The sequence below is a fragment of the Cheilinus undulatus genome, linkage group 15 (genome assembly GCF_018320785.1).
Source record: "Cheilinus undulatus linkage group 15, ASM1832078v1, whole genome shotgun sequence".
NCBI lineage: Eukaryota > Metazoa > Chordata > Actinopteri > Labriformes > Labridae > Cheilinus > Cheilinus undulatus.
In genome coordinates this window covers 20,750,210-20,771,764 of record NC_054879.1, presented here as the reverse complement: position 1 = coordinate 20,771,764, position 21,555 = coordinate 20,750,210, and the positions used below count along the sequence as shown (strand labels likewise).

General features: G+C 38.6%; 1 protein-coding gene across 1 annotated transcript in view; it reads left to right on the top strand.

The window, feature by feature from the left end:
• Positions 1-21,555, top strand: part of map2 (microtubule-associated protein 2) — a 137,903-nt gene that overhangs the window by 76,359 nt on the left and 39,989 nt on the right. The window contains exon 6 of the mRNA XM_041807182.1: positions 13,090-13,337. Coding sequence (XP_041663116.1) covers positions 13,145-13,337 — 193 coding nt within the window. The 5' untranslated portion in view covers positions 13,090-13,144. The remainder of the gene's footprint in view (positions 1-13,089; positions 13,338-21,555) is intronic.

The following is a 21,555-nucleotide window of genomic DNA, read 5'->3' as shown; positions in this document are numbered from 1 at the left end:
TGATGTTGACAGGCAGGCGTCCTGCATTTTCATGCATCCACTGGCCGTGGCTTCATGGTAGATATGGCACTATGCCTGCACCGCTGAACTTACGCAGGTCTCCGAGTTTACGCACCGCCTGCATGACTCGCTGGTGTGAGACAGTGCTCAGTTTGTCTGTGGACTTTGGGGAATTTCATAAACTTCTCTGATTGACCCGACGGTTTCACAGAAGACAGTTAGGCATCACGATTCAAGTCCTGTTTTTGTGCTTTCCCTCTCTCTCTCTCTCTCTCTCTCTCTCTCGTGTGCTCTTTATATATTTAATTATAAATTATTTAAAATTCAGTGCACTGACGTCTTGATTGCAGCGTATTTTTCAAAACGTTTCAGCATCCTGAATAATTTGATAAGACTTACATTGAAAATAAATTGACATCAATAAAACAGAAACACGCTATTGCCATAGACAGTGACTTAGACTAAATAGGTTAAAGTTCATCATCATATAGTCAGGGTTCAACAGGTCATAGAAGCAGCTTTATCCCTTAAAATGTGTTCTCCATGTCAGTGGATGGTCTTTAAAGGTCAGATTTTTATGGTGGATGAACTCACAAACAAAAAAAGTGCAAAAATTAGAAGTGAACACCCTTTGAAAAAGTAGACCGTAATCCTGTAATCTAAAGGTTCACCTTTCAGCTGTTGTTAAAATTTCTCAATCTGCCTATAGAGATTCAAAAAACAAGACTGGAAAGATATCATGCACCAATCGTTAATTCTCTGTACAGAGGGAGCAACACACAGAACCACACGGCAGTTAGCAGTTCAGAGGTTTGCCCACCGAACAAATGCTTCAGCCCCTTCTTATACCATCTAACACACCTCTGAGCCTTTGATCAACTTCACAGAACTTCCTTAGCAGAAGAGTATATCAATTGGGGTACAATAAAACAGATGGTGACCCGTCTCAGGAATTTACAACTAGGTACACTGCCCTGTGGTGATCAAGATATCTTCCTATCATCTCTTTTGTGCTCAGAGTGTGCTTTAAAGTGGGGTTAGAACAGAGGGGTTCACCAGGTCATTCTTTGATCAATTAAAAACAGATACACAGCTAAGACTACAGACTAACTAAATCAAATATCAGGTTAAAATACAAAGCATGCAAAAATCCCATCACACAGCCATCATCAGATCACTGTGTGAATGATGGAACTTTATTCTTGCTATAATGTGAAATATTACATTCATGCATAGACTAGAGGATGTTAAAATGATTAAGTGTCCCTTTACTTTAATGACAAACTGGAAAATAAAAATAAACTACAATAGAAGAAATAAAGTGTTAGCACCCAAAATTTCCTGGGAGAGGATCCCTAAAACCCCAAATATGGCATAATCTAATGTCATTATTTAACTTCTTTTCGTTGTAACTATAAGAAATGTAAATTGCCATCAGAACTTCATTGCACTTTGTAAAATATATTTTCTCTGGAGAATCTGTTAATATCAATTTTTAATCTAGAAGTAGTTCATTTAAGGGACCCAGCTTCTTTTCTCATTTGTCTGGTACTACATCTCTTGAAAAAACAAAAGTGACTGATTAAAAAAATGCAATATTTCTCATTAGAGTACTCGATTAATCACCAGAAGAATCGACAGAGTACTCGATTACAAAATGATTCTATTACTGCAGCCCTAATCAATACAAACAGCTCCCTGTCTCAATGAAACAGAGTAATCTGCTAAGCTTGAGATCAATTCAAGAATGAAAACACATCAAAACAGTCAGACACAGAGAGAGTAGAGATAATATCTGAGTGAGATGTAAACTAAATATCACATTAAGAGGACTTATGAAAGGAGTGAGTTTAATGTATAGAACGCTGTTTTTATTTTACTATTGTCAGTATTATTTTAGCCCATTATTCTCCTGTATTGGCAGACATACAGAACTGTCACTGTGTCTTTTCAAAGTCTCTTTTTTTGTTAAATCAGCTTCAGTTTTTTCCATTCAGTCAGTTTTTATTGTTAACAGGATTAATAAAGCCAGTGAAGCAGGCTACTGATGGACAGAGACTTATGTAACAGTTAAAACTCATTTTGATTGTTGTCTCCCAACTAACTGTCAAAGTGAGACACCTGGACAGGTATGTGTGATTAAAATATCAGTTCATAAACATAATGTTTGCACAGGAGGCCTGGGATTTAGTGTCTTCAATACATAAACTCAAAGACACATACAGTGCTTAACAAATTTATTAGACCACCTGTCATATTTGTCTTAAAGACTGTCCAGCACCATGAAGTGCTTTAATGCAGACTCTTTCATTTTCAGTGAGCTCTCCACATTTTACCATTTTGAACAGGAATGAGGAATTTCAAACTGAAATCACCCAAATTTGAGCCGGCTCACTGGGCTTCTCTGAGAAGTCCGAAATGAATCAAGCATAACATTCAAGCACTAAAACTAATTTTTCTCTTCAGGAATGCAAGTAACTACAATTTGACATATTAATCAAGGAATTAATAATTTGCTTTACTATTTTTTCAGTTTTTTTGTAAATCAATAAATTTGAAAATTCATGGATAACAATAATAATTATATTTTACCATTAAAAATATCATTTGGGTTAAAGAGCTTCTACATATTGGTGTATTAACCATTCAGAAACATAAAAAATAATTTTGGTAATTACCAATGCTGTTAATTTAGGGCAGCTGTGGCATAAACCTTACTTTGGTTAGGGTTAGGGTGGTCTAATAAATTTATTAAGCACTGTAGACTATTATGAAATGATCTTGTTTTCCCCTTTTTTAGTTATTTGTATTATTATTGTGTGTAAACTGTCAAGTATAACCAAAGGGCTATGTTGACATGTATGAGCTCCTTACTCTATGTGCTAGGTTTATTTTGTTGTATTTATTTTATCTGATTATATTGCGACAACTTGTTTTTCAGTCCCTGTAAACATAAAACTCTTCATAAAATAGACATGAACTGTTTCTCAAGATTTTACAAGTAGATCTTGATATTTATTTTAATTTGGTTTTGTTGTTGTTGTTGTTGTAGGGTTTTACATCCGTGCAACCCTGTTATGTTTAACTTACACTGATGTGTTCAAGTTTGTACAGATAGCCCAAATGACAAACAATCACAGTTGTTACTGCTTTTCAGCACGTCTGCATCAGGGCGGGGATAGAGGGTAAAATCTCACTTTTCAGTCTGAGATTTTGGAAGACACTCATTGAGGCAGACACTTCATGAGCAAATGAAGTGAAAGTCTGTAGGGGGGAGGGGGAGGGAGCAGTGTGAGAAAGGTCCAGAATAACTTTCATAGGAAGTTTTAATTATGCTTTTTGGGTAAAGTCTAAAGTCTAAATCTGACTTTTTACTCGTTTCTGGCTCACCTAGCATTGATCCTTGACAATTGGCTGGTGCAAGCAGTGGTTAGAAATAGAAACTTTTAGCCTCTAGAAAAACATGCAGTTCTACTTAGCCAGGCTCCTCTTGCATTGTAACTGGTGGCAGGTACATCTAAGCACTAAATCAAAATTTAAATGTTTTCCTCTAATGGAAGGTGTTCCTGTTTCAGCCAGACAATCTGGCTGCTTTTTTAAGGTCATGGGAATGCCACTGTGATGGAAGTATTTGTGTGTATGTGCGTGTACATTTTGTTTTGACTGTACTCAGCAGCAGATTCAAAAGGGGCAAAAAGAAAACCCAAAAAAACCTCACAATCATTATTCGGTGAGTCATGAAACATTTTGTTCAGTATTTTCAAAATACAGATCAAGATTAAAATGGATTTATTGTACAGTCATGACACAAGTAAAACACAATTTTAATTAAAAACAACACATTTTTTAGAGGGCCATTATATGAATCTTCTATCAAAGGCACATGAGAGGGCATTGCACTCCCGTTCCTGTTTTTAGGGCACCTGTAAATGCACAGCATCACATTTCTCCACTGGAAAGGCACCTAGCAGGGGACTTTGTCAAGTTGTCTTCCACACTTTAGACTCCAGCAATTCTCTCGGTAACATTGTGTCCTTGCAAGTACATCTTTGTTCAACTGACTGAACTTGTCTACCTTGAGCAAAAGGGTGTAAAAAAAAAGGCATCTGTCCTTTTCTGACCTCCGTCTCTGACTCCTAACCCTGGACTGGTTTAGTAGAGGAGCTCATACATGTCAGTAGAGCCCTTTGGTTATACTGAAAGTTTACACAGGTAATTTTTGGATTTTCACAATGTCTAAATCCCCATGTAGATCTATGTTGAATACAAACTTAGCACAGAAAGTGAGGGAAATTTGTGTTTAGTAGATTATTTATTTGTTGTAACAATGCTTCTTGGCAATTAACTTATACTTTTGGAAACCTGTTTATTTACCTTTTGAATGGTGCCACATTTGTAAGGAACATGCATTTGTGGGGTGAGAAGCAAACCTGAGTATGTGAGCTGCACCTATGAAAAACTTCCAAATCTTCACTGCCAGTTGCCAAACAGCTCATTCTGCAATTGACTCTTGTTTGTTGTTGTTTGGTGGATTGGATGATTGAAGTCTGAAGAAAGAAGACGTGAGGCCAATCCGAAACCTAAAAACACCTAAAACCTAAATCTGGAAACTCGTCTGCCTGCTTTACTGGACCTGTAAGCTCTTCATTTTTGATCCACAATTGCCACAATCCCATTAATAGGCTGGAGCCTATCCCAGCTGGCAATGGGCGAGAGACAGGGTACACCCTAGCTGGACTGGTTGCCAGCCAATTGCAGGGCTGACATATAGAGACAGACCTACTTATTTATTTATTTAATGTTTATATGTATAGGAACAAGTATGAAACAAGTAAACTGTTGCCACACACTACAGCATTTGTAGCTTGAGCTAGCTTTATTTTCTACATGTATGTGATGTAAATCTAGTTTCTATCCTGTGTTTAGAAGAGACGTCTACAGGTGCATATCAAAAAATTAGAGTATGAAAAGTTCAATATTTTGTGTCGCTCTTTTCTGAAGTTAAACCCATATATTATATAGACTTGTTACACATAGAGTGAAATATTTCAAGCCTTTATTTCTTGAATTGTTGATGATTATGGCTTACAGATGAGAAAACCCAAAATTCAGTGTCTCAGAAAATTAGAATATTGGGAACAGTTCAATATTGTAAAGTCATGGTGTCACACCCTAATCAGCTGATGAACTCCAAACACCTGCAAAGGTTTCCTGAGCCTTTAAATGGTCTCTCAGTCTGGGTCAGTAGGCTACACAATCATGGGAAAGACTGCAGACTTGACAGATGTCCAGAAGACAGTCATTGACACCCTCCACAAGTAGGGTAAGCCACAAAAGGTCATTGCTAAAGAAGCTGCTTGTTCACAGAGTGCTGTATCCAAGCATATTCATAGAAAGTTGAGTGGAAGAAAAAGGTGAGGTTGGAAAAGGTGCACCAGCATAAGGGATAACCGCAGCCTTGAGAGGATTGTCAAGCAAAATTCATTCAAGAATTTGGGAGAGCTTCACAAGGAGTGGACTGAGGCTGGAGTCAGCGCATCAAGAGCCACTACACACAGACCAATCCTAGACATGGACTACAAATGTGGCATTCCTCATGTCAAGCCACTCCTTAACCAGAGACAATGTCAGAAGAGTCTTACCTGGGCTGTGGAGAAAAAGAACTGGACTGTTGCTCAGTGGTCCAACCACCTCTTTTCACATGAAAGTAAATTTTGCATGTCATTTGGAAATCAAGGTCCCAGAGTCTGGAGGAGAAGTGGAGAGGCACAGAACATGTTGCTTGAAGTCCGGTGATGATTAAGGCTGCCATGGCATCCACTGGTGTTGGTCCACTGTGTTTTCTGAAGTCCACAGTCAACACAGCCATCTTCCAGGACATTTTAGAGCACTTCATACTTCCTTCTGCTGACAAGCTTTATGGAGATGCTGATTTCATTTTCCAGCAGAACTTGGCACCTGCCCACACTGCCAAAGGTACAAAAAGCTGGTTCAATGACCGTGGTGTTACTGTGATTGATTGGCCAGCAAACTGGCCTGACCTGAAACCCACAGAGAATCTATGGGGTATTGTCAAGAGGAAGATGAGAGACACTAGACCCAACAATGCAGATGACCTGAAGGCTGCTATCAAAGCAACCTGGGCTTCCATTACACCTGAGCAGTGCCACAGGCTGATCGCCTCTATGCCACACCGCATTGATGCAATATTTCATGCAAAAGGAGACCCAGCCAAGAATGGAATGCATAGAATTGAACATATTTTTCAGAAGCCTGACATTTTTGTTTAAAATATCCTTTTGTTATTGATCTCATGTAATATTATAATTTTCTGAGACACTGAATTTTGGGTTTTCTCATCTGTAAGCCATAATCATCAACATTTCAAGAAATAAAGGCTTGAAATATTTCACTCTATGTGTGACAAGTCTATATAATATATGGGTTTACCTTTCAGAAAAGAGTGACAAAAAATAATTAACTTTTTCATGATATTCTAACTTTTTGAGATGCACCTGTAAGTCGTGAAGGTGCTGCTAAAAACAGTCCTGATATACAGTACTGATATTGCTCCTGAAAATTTAAATCTCTCATCAAAATTGGAGGTGGAGACTTTTATATCGACTAACTTGGCAAATAGAGCATGTCTATCCTCAGACACTAAACTGAACTTCAGGATAGTGACGCTGGCAGAGAGCAGGGACTAACAGAAGCTGCTTTGAGTGAGAGTCACGGCCACACTTTAAATCATCTGGGACTTATGATGAGTAAAATATCAGTTCAAACACACTTTCAGCAGGTAAAGATATTTGTTCTTGCTGTGGTGGCCTTATGTGACACTGAGACAACCACGCTAGTTCATAGACTGCTCTCTGAGATGACAGTTCACTGTAGTCTCAGAGCAGCTGTCTCTGTGTCGGAGCAGGAGAGGCAGAAGTTTGGGATTAAATCTAAATTGTTTTCTGTGACAAATGTGACAACCTGGGTTAGGTTTAATAACCCATCTGTCAGCATGCTTGATAGGTTGGGCGGATTCACCGAACAAAACACTGTATTTGGCTGGTGGCTAACGAAGGAAAAGTTATCCAGCTAAACAACAGACTTTATGATGACAAAGCACTCCATGCTTTTATGCACTTGCAGCATTAGGGGGGCAGAATAACTCCTTTGCAGCTCACGTCTATTGCTGAGCGCTATATTTTTCCCTGCCCTAGAAGAACCTAGCTCTGATTGTTGTGAAAAACGGTGTAACAGTCTGTATCTAAAATTCAGTCAAACATACCTTCAGTCTTTTGACATGCTTATAGTAATGCCATTCCAACATATCTAGTGTGCTAAGAGATGAATGTCTCATTTTCTTTACAGGAACTGTAAATTCTGATTTGTAACCCTGCTGTCATACATCAGTGAGTTACAGATTTCCTTTCCACAGTCCACTTTTAGCAGTGCCCAGCACTGCTCATTTTGTTACAGTTCAGTTCCATCCTTTCTTGGCAGAGAGAGGAAATGTATCGGCATCAGCCATCCCTCTAGCAATGTGCCATAGACCTGTGCCAAGTTGAACAGACCTGCTGTACACTGAGGCGATGAACATCTAACTCTATTGTATCACCATCTTACACAGTTTCAGTCCTCACGGGGTCCACTGTAAAGGCAGGTTATTATCTAAGCAATGAAGATCTCGACTCTTTCGATCTAAAATTTTCTGTTTTTGACTTTTCCTTTATAGCTCTTGAAACTGACATTAACAAGACTCTTTTATTCTTATCTTCTGATATGTTGCCAACCCTTTACATTTTTGATTAATTTCACATCAAATCAATGTTATTTTATACAGAGATAATACATGGCATACTAATTAGCACAGATGAGGCAATGTACTGCATTGCAGCCCCATTTGTGATTTAGGCTGATGAGGAAGGAGTATTTTCACATAATTCTGTGGCCTAATGCCTCTGTAATCTCTAAATGGAGCATGCTTAGTTTTCATAATTACTTGTAAAAGCAAACACTGTCTTCTGTTAGGCTGTAACACAGCAGGTGGTGCTGTTTTCACACATGCAGCACATCCTTTTCTGAAAAAAATAGACCATCAGCTGCTCAACAGGCCTCCAGGAAGTCTGGCAACATTTCTGTTCCTCCTCATGAACCACCACTAACACCCTGATTCACGGGCTGGAAATCAGCCTCAGAGCTCAATGTGACCTTCATCATCAGAATGAGACAGACAGCGTCAGGACAGTCTCATCTCTGTGTTTTATGACTTTTATTATTGAGAGTGCTCTTCATTTGAGGCTCAAGCAGGGACACAGTGGTTGAGCACGCGCTGGGCGATGCAAAATATACTGCGCTGGCTTTTGGACAGAGACAGGGTGAGCATTTTACGAGGAGACTGTGCAGTTCTCTGTGGAGTCTGTAGAGGCTTCATTCATACTGATGTTCCCTTTAGAGCTGAGTCATGCAAAGCTCCATTGACTCCTGACTCTGATCCCTTTAGGCTTCAAGGGCTTATGGCCATCACATATTCTACTCACTTCTATTCTACACTTTGAGGCTGTTTAATCTTATTCTTCTCCTCTGTGCACCAACTTTTATATCATTTTGTTGCAGTGGTGCCTTGTCATTTGTGTGTGATGTAATGCCACAGACCTCTCAGCTGACCTATTGTCAGTATAATAAATCAAATGAAATTGATTGTTTTGACACATTAAAATCCAATGAATATTTAATCATTAAATCTCTAGTGCTTGGCTTTGTTTCAAGCGAAATAAGCAGAAGGGCTCTAGAGGTTTATATGTTTTGTTCTGTTGGTCAACAGCTACATTTTTTCACATGTACCCCTACAGGTCCCATAGAACTGAGATTTTTTATGTCCACTGAGTCTCTCAAAAAACTGAGTTGTATTGCAGTAAACCAAAGAATCTAGTTCTTGTTCAATACATGATGAATTTAACAACACTGTGTGGCCCTAGCAGTGAAGATATGGTCAATATCAACCAGGACAGTGTTTTGGTTTGAAAACAAAATCACTGGAAAACAGACATTCCCATCAGCCACGGCTGTTTCTGTGGTTAGTGCTTATTAGCAAAATTAACTTGTCAACAGGCCAACCCATGCTTGTCTACATGGTAAACCTTGTACATATTTAGTACATTTTAAGCATTGAAGCATAACTGTAGTTTTATCATCTTTAGTGCATTTGTTACATATAGATGTCTGCTTCTCTGCCTGCTTGCTAATTAGTTTTGAAAATAGCTCAGCCACATTAATACGAAGGTTTTACAACAGACTCAGGATAATTAGAGACTCAGTGACATCTTTTAAATCACTCCTTAAAACTCACTTTTACATGATTGCTTTTATGTGACACTTCCTTTAACTTGGTTTTGTAATAGGGCTGAACGATTTGGGAAAATAATCTAATTGCCATGTTTTTTTTTACCCAATATTGTGATTTAATATGTTATTATTTCTTAAGTTCCTCATCTCATGCATTTTACAACATAAACAAGTAATACTTAATTCTTTATGATAACCAACACAATGTTAGAGTAAACTAGGGCAGAACAATTTATAAAAAATGTCTAACTGTGGCGATTTTTTCACTCATTTTGCAAATTTGAACTGAACTGTTGTATTAAAGGGAATGATGATTTTTATATAATGCTCATATTTAATAAGATAAACATACAAAAATGAAGAAAATAGGATTTTTCTTCACACTATTCTAAAAATATGGCACTAGAATATTTGCATGATATTTAATGCATCATATCTCTGCTGCAAAAAAAGTTCTTAACTGGTAATTTGACACAAATTTCAGGTTAAAGAAATATTGCACCTCCTGCGATTTGAAAATTGCAGCAGGCCATATTGCAATGTAATCTAATTTGCGATTAATTGCCCAGCCCTATTTTATAATCACTCTTTTATTTGTTTTGCTGCTCTTACTTCTTTTATCCTTCACTTTTCCCTCCATTGCAATCTTAATATCCTCTGTTTTCAATTTATTACCCATTGCTTCTCTTTTTATCTGATTTTAATCTTATTTTTTGTTTTATTGCTAATGATGTGATGTCACCTTCTTTTATGTGTGTTTACGGTCATTTCATACTGTCTTACAGATATATTTATCTTTCACTATTTTAATTGCCTCCAAATATCTATATCATTTCCATTCCTTCCAACTATGCTAATTTCATAGACATTTGTGTTTCAGTTCATTTTGAATTTCTGTTTGATTATCAGGACTTTTTCTGTTTTTTTTTTTTTTTTTATTGCTAATTTGTTTATCTTTTGAATCCCTGATTTCTTGCTCTTGCTATGTCTGTTGAAGCACTTTGTAAACGTCTGTGTTTAAAGGCACTATATAAATAAAGTTATTATAAGACATAAGAGACTTTTACTTGTGGGACTTTTGAACATTATTCGTGAAACCAGCCGCATAGTTAATACACCGAACACGAAAACATGATTGTCAAACATTTTTCATTTTTAAGGTTCCTGTAGAACTTTGAAAAGTCCAAAATATGATATTAGAAATTAAGGCCATTAAAAGTCTTATTGTTTCTTCTGAGAGGTCTGAAATTTCTGTGTCGTTTGGATGGAACTTTGACTAAAATGTGCCTTTATCCAGTCTTTTTATAGCCAAAATTATAGCATTTATACATCCTTCTTTGTGTATGTGGTTGTCGATTTACAGCCTGTACATGTCTTTGTGCCTGTACTAACCTCAAGAGCACTCTGCTGAGGGGAGCCTCAGTGGTAGAGCAATTTTTGTGAAAAATTAAAGGAGAGAATGACACAGAGAGGTTTCATTGTTTTTAAATGCTGCCTCAGTAAACACAGCAAAAAACAATGTATTTTGCAAATTCTGTCCCTGCATTCCCAGCTCTTTAAGTGATGAAACTGCTGACCTTGCTACAAATCCTGTACACCCCTCTTCTACTGGACCAACCCTAGCTTTCCATCCCCGCTGTTCAGCTTCTGCTGCTAAGTTTCCATATCTAAGCTTTTTACTTTTATATGCTTGACTGGCAGACCATAGCACTATTTCAGACTCTAAACTAGAAGAACCTATCTCCTGTTGCACAAACCTCTAACTGGCCTGACTGATGCCAACCTAAAAACCTGCTTCCTTTAAATTTCTCACCCTCACAAACAAAACGAACAACTGCCAGCTCTCCCTGATTACTTCCTGCATTCTCACCTGTCACCTCCTGTTTTCTTGTACACTTTTCAAAACCCTGTTATGCCGCCGTGGATACCGACCTTGTGCACAATGGGCATGATGGATCCCTGTCTACTCAGTGTTTTAGTTTCTGGGGTGATGGAAGGACGTCATAAGTAGCACCTAACAGGAATTTGATCCAACTATCCTCCAGAGGTCACTCCAGCTCAGCTTCTTCTCTATACCCTGTTTCATGTTCAGGGAATTGTAACAGAGACGGAAAGAAGTTATGCTGATGAAAGTTAAGGATGATTAAAGTTAACAATAGAAATACTGGGAATGGTTAGCAAATGACAATTATGAGGCAAACTGACAAATATGCGAAAGAGCTTTTCAGCTTGGGACAAGGAGAATCAAAGCTGCTGAGTCCCATGTGAAATCAGAAAAGTACTAAAGCTATGTGGTGTAAAATTAGTATTTATTGTTCTTTGGTCCTTTTTTAAATTGAGTTCAATAAATACACAACAGCCGTGTAATATTGTAGCCTTTACCTCTTTGTTGTGCTGTGGCAGATGTGTAGTGACAGTGAGTAGTAGTGTTAAATACAGTGACTAGTGCTCACTATAACAACGCGATGGTCCCAATCTGAAGCTATGGACTCATGTTTTCTCCGACAGACTTCTCTTCAGTCTCGTAGTCTCTGTGGACTGCAGAGTAAATGACAAATTGCTCCTTCACACATCCTCTTACACACAGGTTTCTCAGCAAAGGCCTCTAGTACAGCAAGCTAGAATCTACCTACAAAAACACAAATTCCTTGTAATGTTTGCTTGTGGGATCACAACTGGTTTTTGCCTTCATAATGCCCCCGTGAGTCTGCGTGTTCAAAGGCCAGTGGTCCTGATGTCACTGCCGTAAATTAGGACTATGTGCCAATGTCAGTTTCAAGAAAAAGTTGAAAAGCATGCATTGAATGAAAAAAACAGAATCAAACTTGTTTATGGGCTTATTAATTAATTTAATCACCCACAAAGGAGGAGAACAACCTCTGTTAAAGGCTGCAAATATACAACCTAGGAGTATTGATTTCCTGCATATCTAACCCATTCATCTGCTTCCCCCAAGCCCTGCCCAGTACTGTCCAAACAGATCATTGAATGTTACTGCCCATTGATCAATATTTACCTCCTTTTGGCTTTGCACGATCTTCCATCCATGCTGTTCTGACCAGTCATTCCCACTCAGCATGGGATTTCATATATAGGACAACAAAGCCATCAAGGGAAGAAAACGTTAAGACTGGAACACATGTACAAATTGAAATGACTTCTCTCTGTTTGATATCGTAGTAATATATAAAATTTACTATGGTTTTATCAGCTAAAAACAGACAGCACACCATGAAGACTTTCTCACTCAGATGTGTGTACTGTTGATTGTTTCTCACCAGATTGATCAGAGCCCACCTTACATCCACACAACTCTGTGTGAGTCACACAAATCCACAAATCTAAGACCTGCTGTGTTCATTTTCAGCCCTTCGTGATTTCCACCTGGGCCAGAGGCTATATGAGTCAGTACACACACACACACGCACACACAAATCAATACGGTTTAATCCAGTGACTGTCACCTGCCTGCTAATGTCCAAGGACACTTTTTACACAACCTCCTCCACACAAACTCTCACAAGCACAGACACACTTTGAGGATTGTTGACAGTGAAGCTCAGTGAGGCTGCAGGGATTATGACTGACAAAAACAGATTTGTGAATGTGACTGATGCAGCATGTCCTAGAGCCTCCTGTTCGTTCTCCTCTATGAAACATTGCTAGCATTGCAGTTATAGACACTGACATATAAAGTTAAGGCCATAACTCCTCTCTTCTCCTCTCTCCTTCCATCTTCATGTTTTTTAGGCAGACTGAGAGAACAACTCTTGTCCACCCTTCCCCGCTGCTAGCTAGCACTAGCATGGCTGACAGTCGACAGCCAGAGGATGGTGCCCACCAGTGGGACTCATCAGGGGGGCAGGAGCCCACAGGAGCCAATGGTTTCTCTTCCTCCACCTTTAGGACGTGTCAGCCTGGTGCAACCCACACACCTTACCCTTCCAGGGAGAATGGCTTTAATGGCGAGCTAACTGGTGCTCATGCTGTAACAGCAGGTAAGACATGCTCTAGAAAAATGGATTTGGAAAAAGGTTTTAGAGATCTTGAAGAATCCAATTTCATATAAAATAGTCAAAGCCCTATCATTACTCCAAAAATAGGGGATGTTTTCTGGGTTGGGCCTCTGGCGTCTAGAGACAGATATAGTTCAAACAGGTTGTTATGGGTGAGGTGTGGTTTGATTTGAGAGGCAACAACACGTTCCAGTATTTAAGATAAAAATGGGAGGTTGGAGACAGGCTGGAAATGTCATATGCTGCTAGAACTGAGTCTATGCTCCTTTTGGATAGGGGTAACAGCTGCCAGTTTGTGAATTTTTATTTCTGAACCAGAGCTGAGGGAAGAATTGATGATTGTATTCAAGTGCTTTTATGGTGAAAAGTTAAAACAGGAAATGAAGTGTTGACAAGAGCATCTTGATACAACTCAACAAGAGAGATACAAAACTTAAAAGCACAGATTAAGGTATAATCTGTAACATTCTGAGAACTGAGCCATGTTTCTGTTATGTTAGGCACAGACATGAGATGACTGTCATAAAATGAGCTTTTTTTTAATAGGAAGAAGGATGTTGTAATGTTGTTGTATAATTTAGATTTACATTTAGTAGCCTTGAATTTTTCGTCGAGTTTGTCCATGGTCAGGCCTACCCACAGAGTTAGCTGGGCCCCTGACAAACCCAGAGAACAGGCCCACCCCAGTTTTGATTATTAATGGTAAAGTATGATAGCATTGGTGCTAGCATGCATGCTGGATAACAGTTACTCTATTTTGGAGATAAAAATGTGTTAAACTGTCATTGGGTTCTGATATTGAAATTATTTTCTTTGTGCCACCTTTTGATTAATCTTGCAAAGCAGATGGATACGCCTGTTTCCTTGTTTTTCACTGGCGAATCCATCTTTCAAAGCTCCCACCTGAACCGTTTGGGCCCGGTTAGAAAGTGACAGGACCAATCAGCGAAGAGGGGCAGTACTTTCAGGCACCGCAGAGTCGTGACGTAAACAAGCAGCAGCAAGAGCTGGTGCAGTTATGGAGGAAGAGATTAGCGTGGATGCTGCTAAAGCGCCAGTTTTATCAGAACTTGACATTTCTTTGTTAAAAGAAGAAAAAAGAACAGTTGAGTTGTTTTCTTTTCAAAAACGTTAAAAGTCGAGTACATACATGTCTATAGTCGCCATGTTTCACGTTATTCCTCAGTAGCTGCGTATGCGCAGCCCGATAGCGGCTACATCACATGTTTTGTTGCTCTGATCAGCCTGTAGAGATGTGACAGACAGAACGTTCATCCAGTCGCACTCCGAGTTTTTTTCAAAGCCTCTGCCTTTTCTCAAACGTTTCCTATTGAAGCTTTCTGAGATGGCATGTCAGGTTACCTTTTGATCCCTTTTAACCACTTTTTCATACCCATTTTTGCCATTATTATTTACCACTTTTCATTAGTTTGGCACAATTTCTGCCCATTTTTGCTTCTTTTTATCCATTTTTGACATTTCAAACCATAATTTACCACATTTTTGACAACCCTTGACAAAATCCTTGTTGCCCCCATTTTGCCCAGTTTTAACCCATTTTTGCCAATTTTTTAAAAATATGATTTCACTCCTTTTCCACCCACATCTGCCACTTTAAAGCCAATTTGCCACTTTTAAACCCTTTCAACACTTGTTACGCCAATTTTGCCAAGTTGACCTGTAATTTACCATTTGCTATGACCATTTTTGCCACTTTAAACACACATTTTCCCCTTGTATCCCCTTTACAGCATTTTCTCTGCCTTTTTTGCTACTGTTATCCTTTTTTGCCACTTTTAGCCTATTTTTTGCCTCTGTTAACCCATTTTTGCAGTTTCAACTCGGGCTGGGTAATACCACTGATTGCCTGATTTGATTCAATTCCGATTCACATGGTCCCAATTTGATAAGACTCACGATGCAATCCAGTCCATTTTTATACTGATTCATGTAGGAAAGTTTTAGTTAGAAAACTATTTTGTTTCAACATTAGAGAGCTCCAAGAGAAAGGTAGTTGGACATAGTACAAAGCTCATAGTGGTAACGTACCCAGATATCCAAAATAAGATGATTTGGTGTAAGATTTGAATTTAGAATAACAGGCTATGGGTTTTAGAGGTGAGTGCAGGTAAAGTCCCAAGTTGCATGAGCGACATAATTCTGAGACTGGTTGCATGAGGGCCCCCCCGGAAACGGAGCAGGCTTATATATAAAGATGGATGTCTGATTTCTGGGAATCAATATTCTTATTAGAACAAGAGAATTGACCTGAGTCTGAAAATACATGTTTTTGAGCCAAGTCCTACTTATAACCCATTTCTGCTACTTTTAAAATCCCATTCCACCAACCCATTTTAATTATGTTGTAAGAAAAGGGGTTTTTGTTTTATGTGTGGTTATTATTCTGTAAAAAAAAAAAGATAAAATATCGTTATTGCAGCTTAACTTTAAAATGGACCATGATTTTGCTGACCTCTATGGGCCCCATAAAGCCCCCCCCCCAAGGGTGCCCTTCTCTGTGGCTGTTTGCATTAGTTAGGTTTTCATTAAATACATGTTCTATGAGCACAATTTGACTTAACAACAAAAAATAAGCAAAGGCTCATTCACAAGCACTCTTTCTGTTTTCATCAGCTGCTGTAATGATGACATCTACAAACACAGTTGATTAAGAGCCACCAGTTAATCCAGTCACTTATTAAACCAATAAACTTGGAGCATTATGTCCACAAAGTGAAGTATGACACATATGTAGTGCAGACAGCCAGTCGTCGGTCTGAGCTGATCAAATGTAACTATTGATTGTTGATGTTAATATTAGGTGAGTTATTAACTCAGAATTAACATTATTTTAACCTCCTAAAGTGTCTCAGTGTTTTTGTTTATATCCCACACATCAGGTTGTTGCATTTGCTCTTGTGTGCCCTCTAGTGGTGTCCTCCAGTGATGTGTGTTGTGTAAAGAGAGTAAATTTACAAGAGCGCTCATGGCACAATTGAGCAAATGTAGAGTGAAACAGCAAGTGTAACTCCAGCCTAAGCGTGTTGAAGGAATCTAAAAGACAAATGGAGGTGGATGGTATTTTCAAAGGAAATGACTCATATATGATGTTTGCTGTCCACTTTAAAAGATGTTCACACTGCATCTGTAGAGATTATTGTGAAATTAGGCTAATTTGGAAAAAGTGATAATGTTGTTGTTAAGTCTGTGGTTGTTTAATCCTTCCATGCATTGTTTGGTGCCTGTGTAAGCTTTGTCTGTGACTTCATAGTGTTTGTGTGTTATTTTGTGGGTCCTGTCTCTTCTTTTGCGTGGGTTTTCAGCACTCTGGGTGCTTAGAAGAATCACAAACTGTTATTAAGAAAGCTATAATTAACATGTTAAAATCTGTCTGTCTACCCTCTTGGAGACAAGACCAAAAATGCACTAGTGTTGGAAGCAACAAAAACGCTCCCTGACATTTTGCTTGGAGGGCTTTTGTTTATTTTGCCTACAGTTTGCTTCAGATAAGGTTATAAATCATTCGTTTTAGGGTCATAAAGTGTAAATTAGAATCCATAAAAAGATGAATTATTGGGTAGAAGTGTGGTTTTATGTACGGTGCCGTGAAAAAGTTTTTGCCCCCTTTCTGATTCCTGATGTTTTGCATATTTATCACACTCAAATGTGTATCGGATCATCAAACCAATTTTAACATCTCACAAAGACAACTTAAGTAAATACAAAATGCAGTGTCTAAATGATTATTTTATTTTTTTAATGGGGGGAAAATCCAAACCTATCTGGTCCTATATGAAAAAGTATTTGCCCCCTCTTGTTAATTCACAATCAGAGCCATTATCCACAAGTGGAAAAAACTGGGAGCAGTGAACCTTCCCAGAAGTGGTTGGCCAACCAAAATGTTTCCAATAGTGCAACGACGACTCATCCAGGAGGTCACAAAAGAACCCAGAACAACATCCAAAGACCTGCAGGCCTCACTGGCCTCGGTTAAGGTCAGAGTTCATGACTCAACCATAAATAGACACTGGGCAAAAATGGCATCATGGGCGAGTTCCAAGGCCAAAACCACTTCTGACAAAAAAAAAAAAAACAACACAAAGGCTTGTCTCACATTTGCCAAGAAACATGTTGATGATCCCCAAGACTTTTGGAGAAATATTCTGTGGACTGACGAGACAGAAGTTGAACTTTTTGGAAGGTGTGCGACCCGTTACATCTGGCGTAAAAATAACACAGCATTTGATTTAAAAAAAAGCGTCATGCCAACAGTCAAACATGGTGGTGGCAGTGTGATGGTCTGGGACTGCCTTGCTTCATGACCTGGACCACTTGCTGTGATTGATGGAACAATGAATTCTGCTGTCTACCAGAAAATCCTGAAGGTGAAGGTCCGACCATCAGCTCGTGCCCTCAAGCTCAAGCACTCTTGGGTTATGCAGCAGGACAACAACCAAAAAACTTCCGGCAAGTCCACCTCTGAATGGTTCAAAATAAACAAAATTAAGGTTTTGGAGTGGCCAAGTCAAAGTCCGGACTTAAATCCAGTCGAGATGCTGTGTTGTGACCTTGAATGGGCAGTTCATGCTGGAAAACCCTCCAATATGGCTGAGTTAAAACAATTCTATAAAGAGCAGTGGGCCAGTTGTCTTTGTTAGATGTTAAAATTGGTTTGATGATCCAAAATATTTAAGTGTGATAAATATGCAAAAAAATCAGGAATCAGAAAGGGGACAAATACTTTCTCACTGCACTATATTGCTTTTTTCATTTGCATCAGCAGAATTCTCCATCAGTATAGACCAATTTTCTGACAGCACAACGCATATGAAGTAAATAACCTGCTATATCTTTATCATTTTGGATGTTTTATGTCCAGAAGTCTTGTCAAACTGCCTCACTAAATTGTTACCTTTCACTCAGTGGGCCAACATAATTAGCCAAGGCGAGTGTGATCCCCCGGGTCATTATTAGCACGTATCAAAGACATGAGAGCTGTATACAGCTTCCTTTCAACTTCAAAGTAAAGGCTTAAAACTGACGTCAACAAGAAAACAGTACTTTTTCCACAGAGAGTGTGAAGCAAGGGATTTGTGTTGTATCTCAGCATTTAAAACAAAAAGAACTGACTCAGATGTGATATAAATCATTTTTTCAGCATGTTTTAAGGGCTTGTACTGAGCAAGAGAAGTAGAGAATGTCGTTAAAGAAGGTTAAAAAATACCTCCATTACTACAGATCTATAACTAAAAATCAGCACATCAATATATTTTTGTAATGATCTGCATAAAAATACCTTACTTGAGCTGCTATAACCATTTTTTTTTTACAGAGCATCTTGTCAGCATACATTAGCATTGCTCCGCAGCAGGGCAGGGGGGTAAGTGGGGCAAGACTGGTGACAGAAGGGTTGATGCTGGCACTCAGTGAGCCCTCTCTCCCTGTGAAAAGCTCTTCAGACACAACGAGAACTATTGAAGCACGAAATTGCCCTCTTGACTTTCCTTTGAGTCGAAGTTGAAAAAGCCAGTCAGCCATGCTGGAAGTGGTCAAGAGAGGAGATGGAGAGAGGGAGACAGAAGCTGAGTGACTTAATAGATAGAGAAAGGGTTTTTGAGCTTATTGTACTAAGGGTTTGGGTTGCATAAATCGAGGATGCCCTTCCATTGTAACAGTGATATTACATTGACTGATGTCTGTGTCCAAGAACTGAAGCAAATAATGGGCAGGATTTTCTCTTGTTTACGTCGCTTATCTTGTCCAACCAAAGCAAAATGCTGGTTTCAACAAGTGATAATTGATATGAGTTTGTCTGAATATGAAACTCACTGAATGAAACCTAGGTCCTTACAGGGGAAACCATATTATTATTATTATTATTATTATTGTTGTTGTTGTTGTTGTCAGTAGTGGTGGTGGTGTTATTGATCTTACTATTTAAATATAAAAAAATTACCACAAAGTGAAAGTGTTTCACTATCTATTTTATCCAACAATTTTACTCTAGTTTTTAAGCACTTGAAACCTTTTTAAAGATAAAGGAAAAAGATTCTTAAAATCTCACTGATGGAAGCTTGGTGAAAACTTCCCTAGGAGGACATATAAAATGTCACATGGCACAGAGGAGTCCAACTAGAAATAAACAATAATTGTCAAGCCTAACAAATGCACTAATTAAAAATTATACATTGCATTTATATTAGATATTAAAAATTGCAACTTGTATTAAAAATTTAAAAATTAAGTAACTTTATATGGAAATAGGGGAAATTTTACTTAGGCTAACATCCTGATATCTCTTTCTGTAAAAGATGCGTTGTTCAGTTATAATATTAAATAACTCAAGAGTTAAGTTGAGAACATACATGTGTCTTAGGGCGCTATTGTACACCCGATGCAGAGTGTTTTGGCTTGCGCCGGTGTCTTTCTTATTTTCCATCTGACCCAGTCACTCATGTTACTTAAATAGCAATGAACCCGCAGTCCAGTTTGCACCCATGGGTGGGTTTATCTTAAAACGAGGAGTGGCCACTCTCAAAGCTGGCAAGTTCGTATCTTGAGCATGCAGGAAATGGCTGTGCCTTAAGCCTAAAACCTGATTTAAAGTCTAACACCTGCAGTGCAGTGTGTTTCATATATTTAGAGGGTACATTCAAAAGATGGGCATACATCCACTATGCTTGTTCCACACATGCAGATTGCGCTTCCTCACAGTTTAATATCAGTGCGTTTGCTAAGAATTCAAACAGAGGTTTTAACAGGACAGAGAGCTGAGAGACAGAAATCTTTTGATTCTGTTAATTTGATGGCAAACTCTCCCCCACATGTGCTCCAACGCATGTTTCATATGGTACATACATGCAGAAGTGCACACACTGGCATACTTTCATGCAACAAAGAGTTGAAATGATAATAACTCTACATTACTAAGACAGCAGCAACAGTTGGAATGGGCACTAAAAAGACTTTTAAATCAAGAGTTATGCACATCCATTACCCACAGGTTTCAGAATAAAGCCAAGGATTCAAGTAACAGGCACAGTTTGGCTCACTTAATAGAGCAGGTGCCAGTGAACAGAAGCTTACTCTAGCTTAATGGTTGTGGGATTGATTCCTGATCATAGCAGTGGTCTGGCAAGTGTCTTCTGCTCCGCCATCCTCTCATTTTCCCCATCTCTCTTTAGCTGTCCTATCAAAATAAGGACAAAAGCCCAAAAAACAATCTTTGAGAAAATAAGTTAACAAAGATTGAAAGCCTTCCTTTATTTGAGGTTGAGCCTTCATACACTGGTACATAAAGAACCTGTCTGGTTCTTGTTCTTCATGGAAGTTTTCACTGCACCTTCTTTGGCTGTTTTGGATTTTGTGCTTCAGTGATATCAATTCAGTCTATTAAGTAATAAAAACTAGAATCCAAAGTCAAAATACCAAAACGCCATCTGGCATTTGCACCCCATATTTTAAAGGGAATTAGTGCTGATGCTCAGATTGGTTTGATCCACATCACTCCCTAAAAACACCCATGTATAGTCAAGCCACGTAATCCAACCTCTTGGCGCTCTATGGATTGTGTACCATCAAGCTACAAACAATTACAATCTCCCAAATTACTGTGCTTCATGCTTTAGTCACGGCACATTACGTCATTAAAATAGGGCCTGTATTGTCTTTAAGAATATTCTGGCTTATCTGATGGTGGACTTGGTTTAAGACAGAAGGTGATACCACCAATTAAAAGACTTTTCCAGCCCCAAAAAGTACCAGAGAAACTTGATGTTTAAACTTGAAGCCATATGGAACAATTCTGTCTCTATCACTCCCTTCAGGCCAATGAAAGATTTTCTCAAGTGATGACGCTGCAGTTTCTTTGCACTCACACTCTGTTTCTGACACTTTCTGAAGAATTCTCTTTCACTATCTCAAAACTACATGTGTGTCTGTTCGAATGTTGTCATAGCTTTATGCTCCTGGAGAGGAGAGGAAGGCAGATCAGGATAACAGATTTCACTAATGTGCTGATCATATAATTATGTGATACAGGTTTTTATTTATGAGACACTAAAGTCATATCCACAGGGAAAGATGAATGGCTACAGTCAAATAAAATTGAATTATCTCTTTCTTGCCAGTGTACCCCCAAAAATAGAAAATGTGAAGAAATTATGCCAATTATCAAAGTTTGGCCTCAATGAAAATCTAA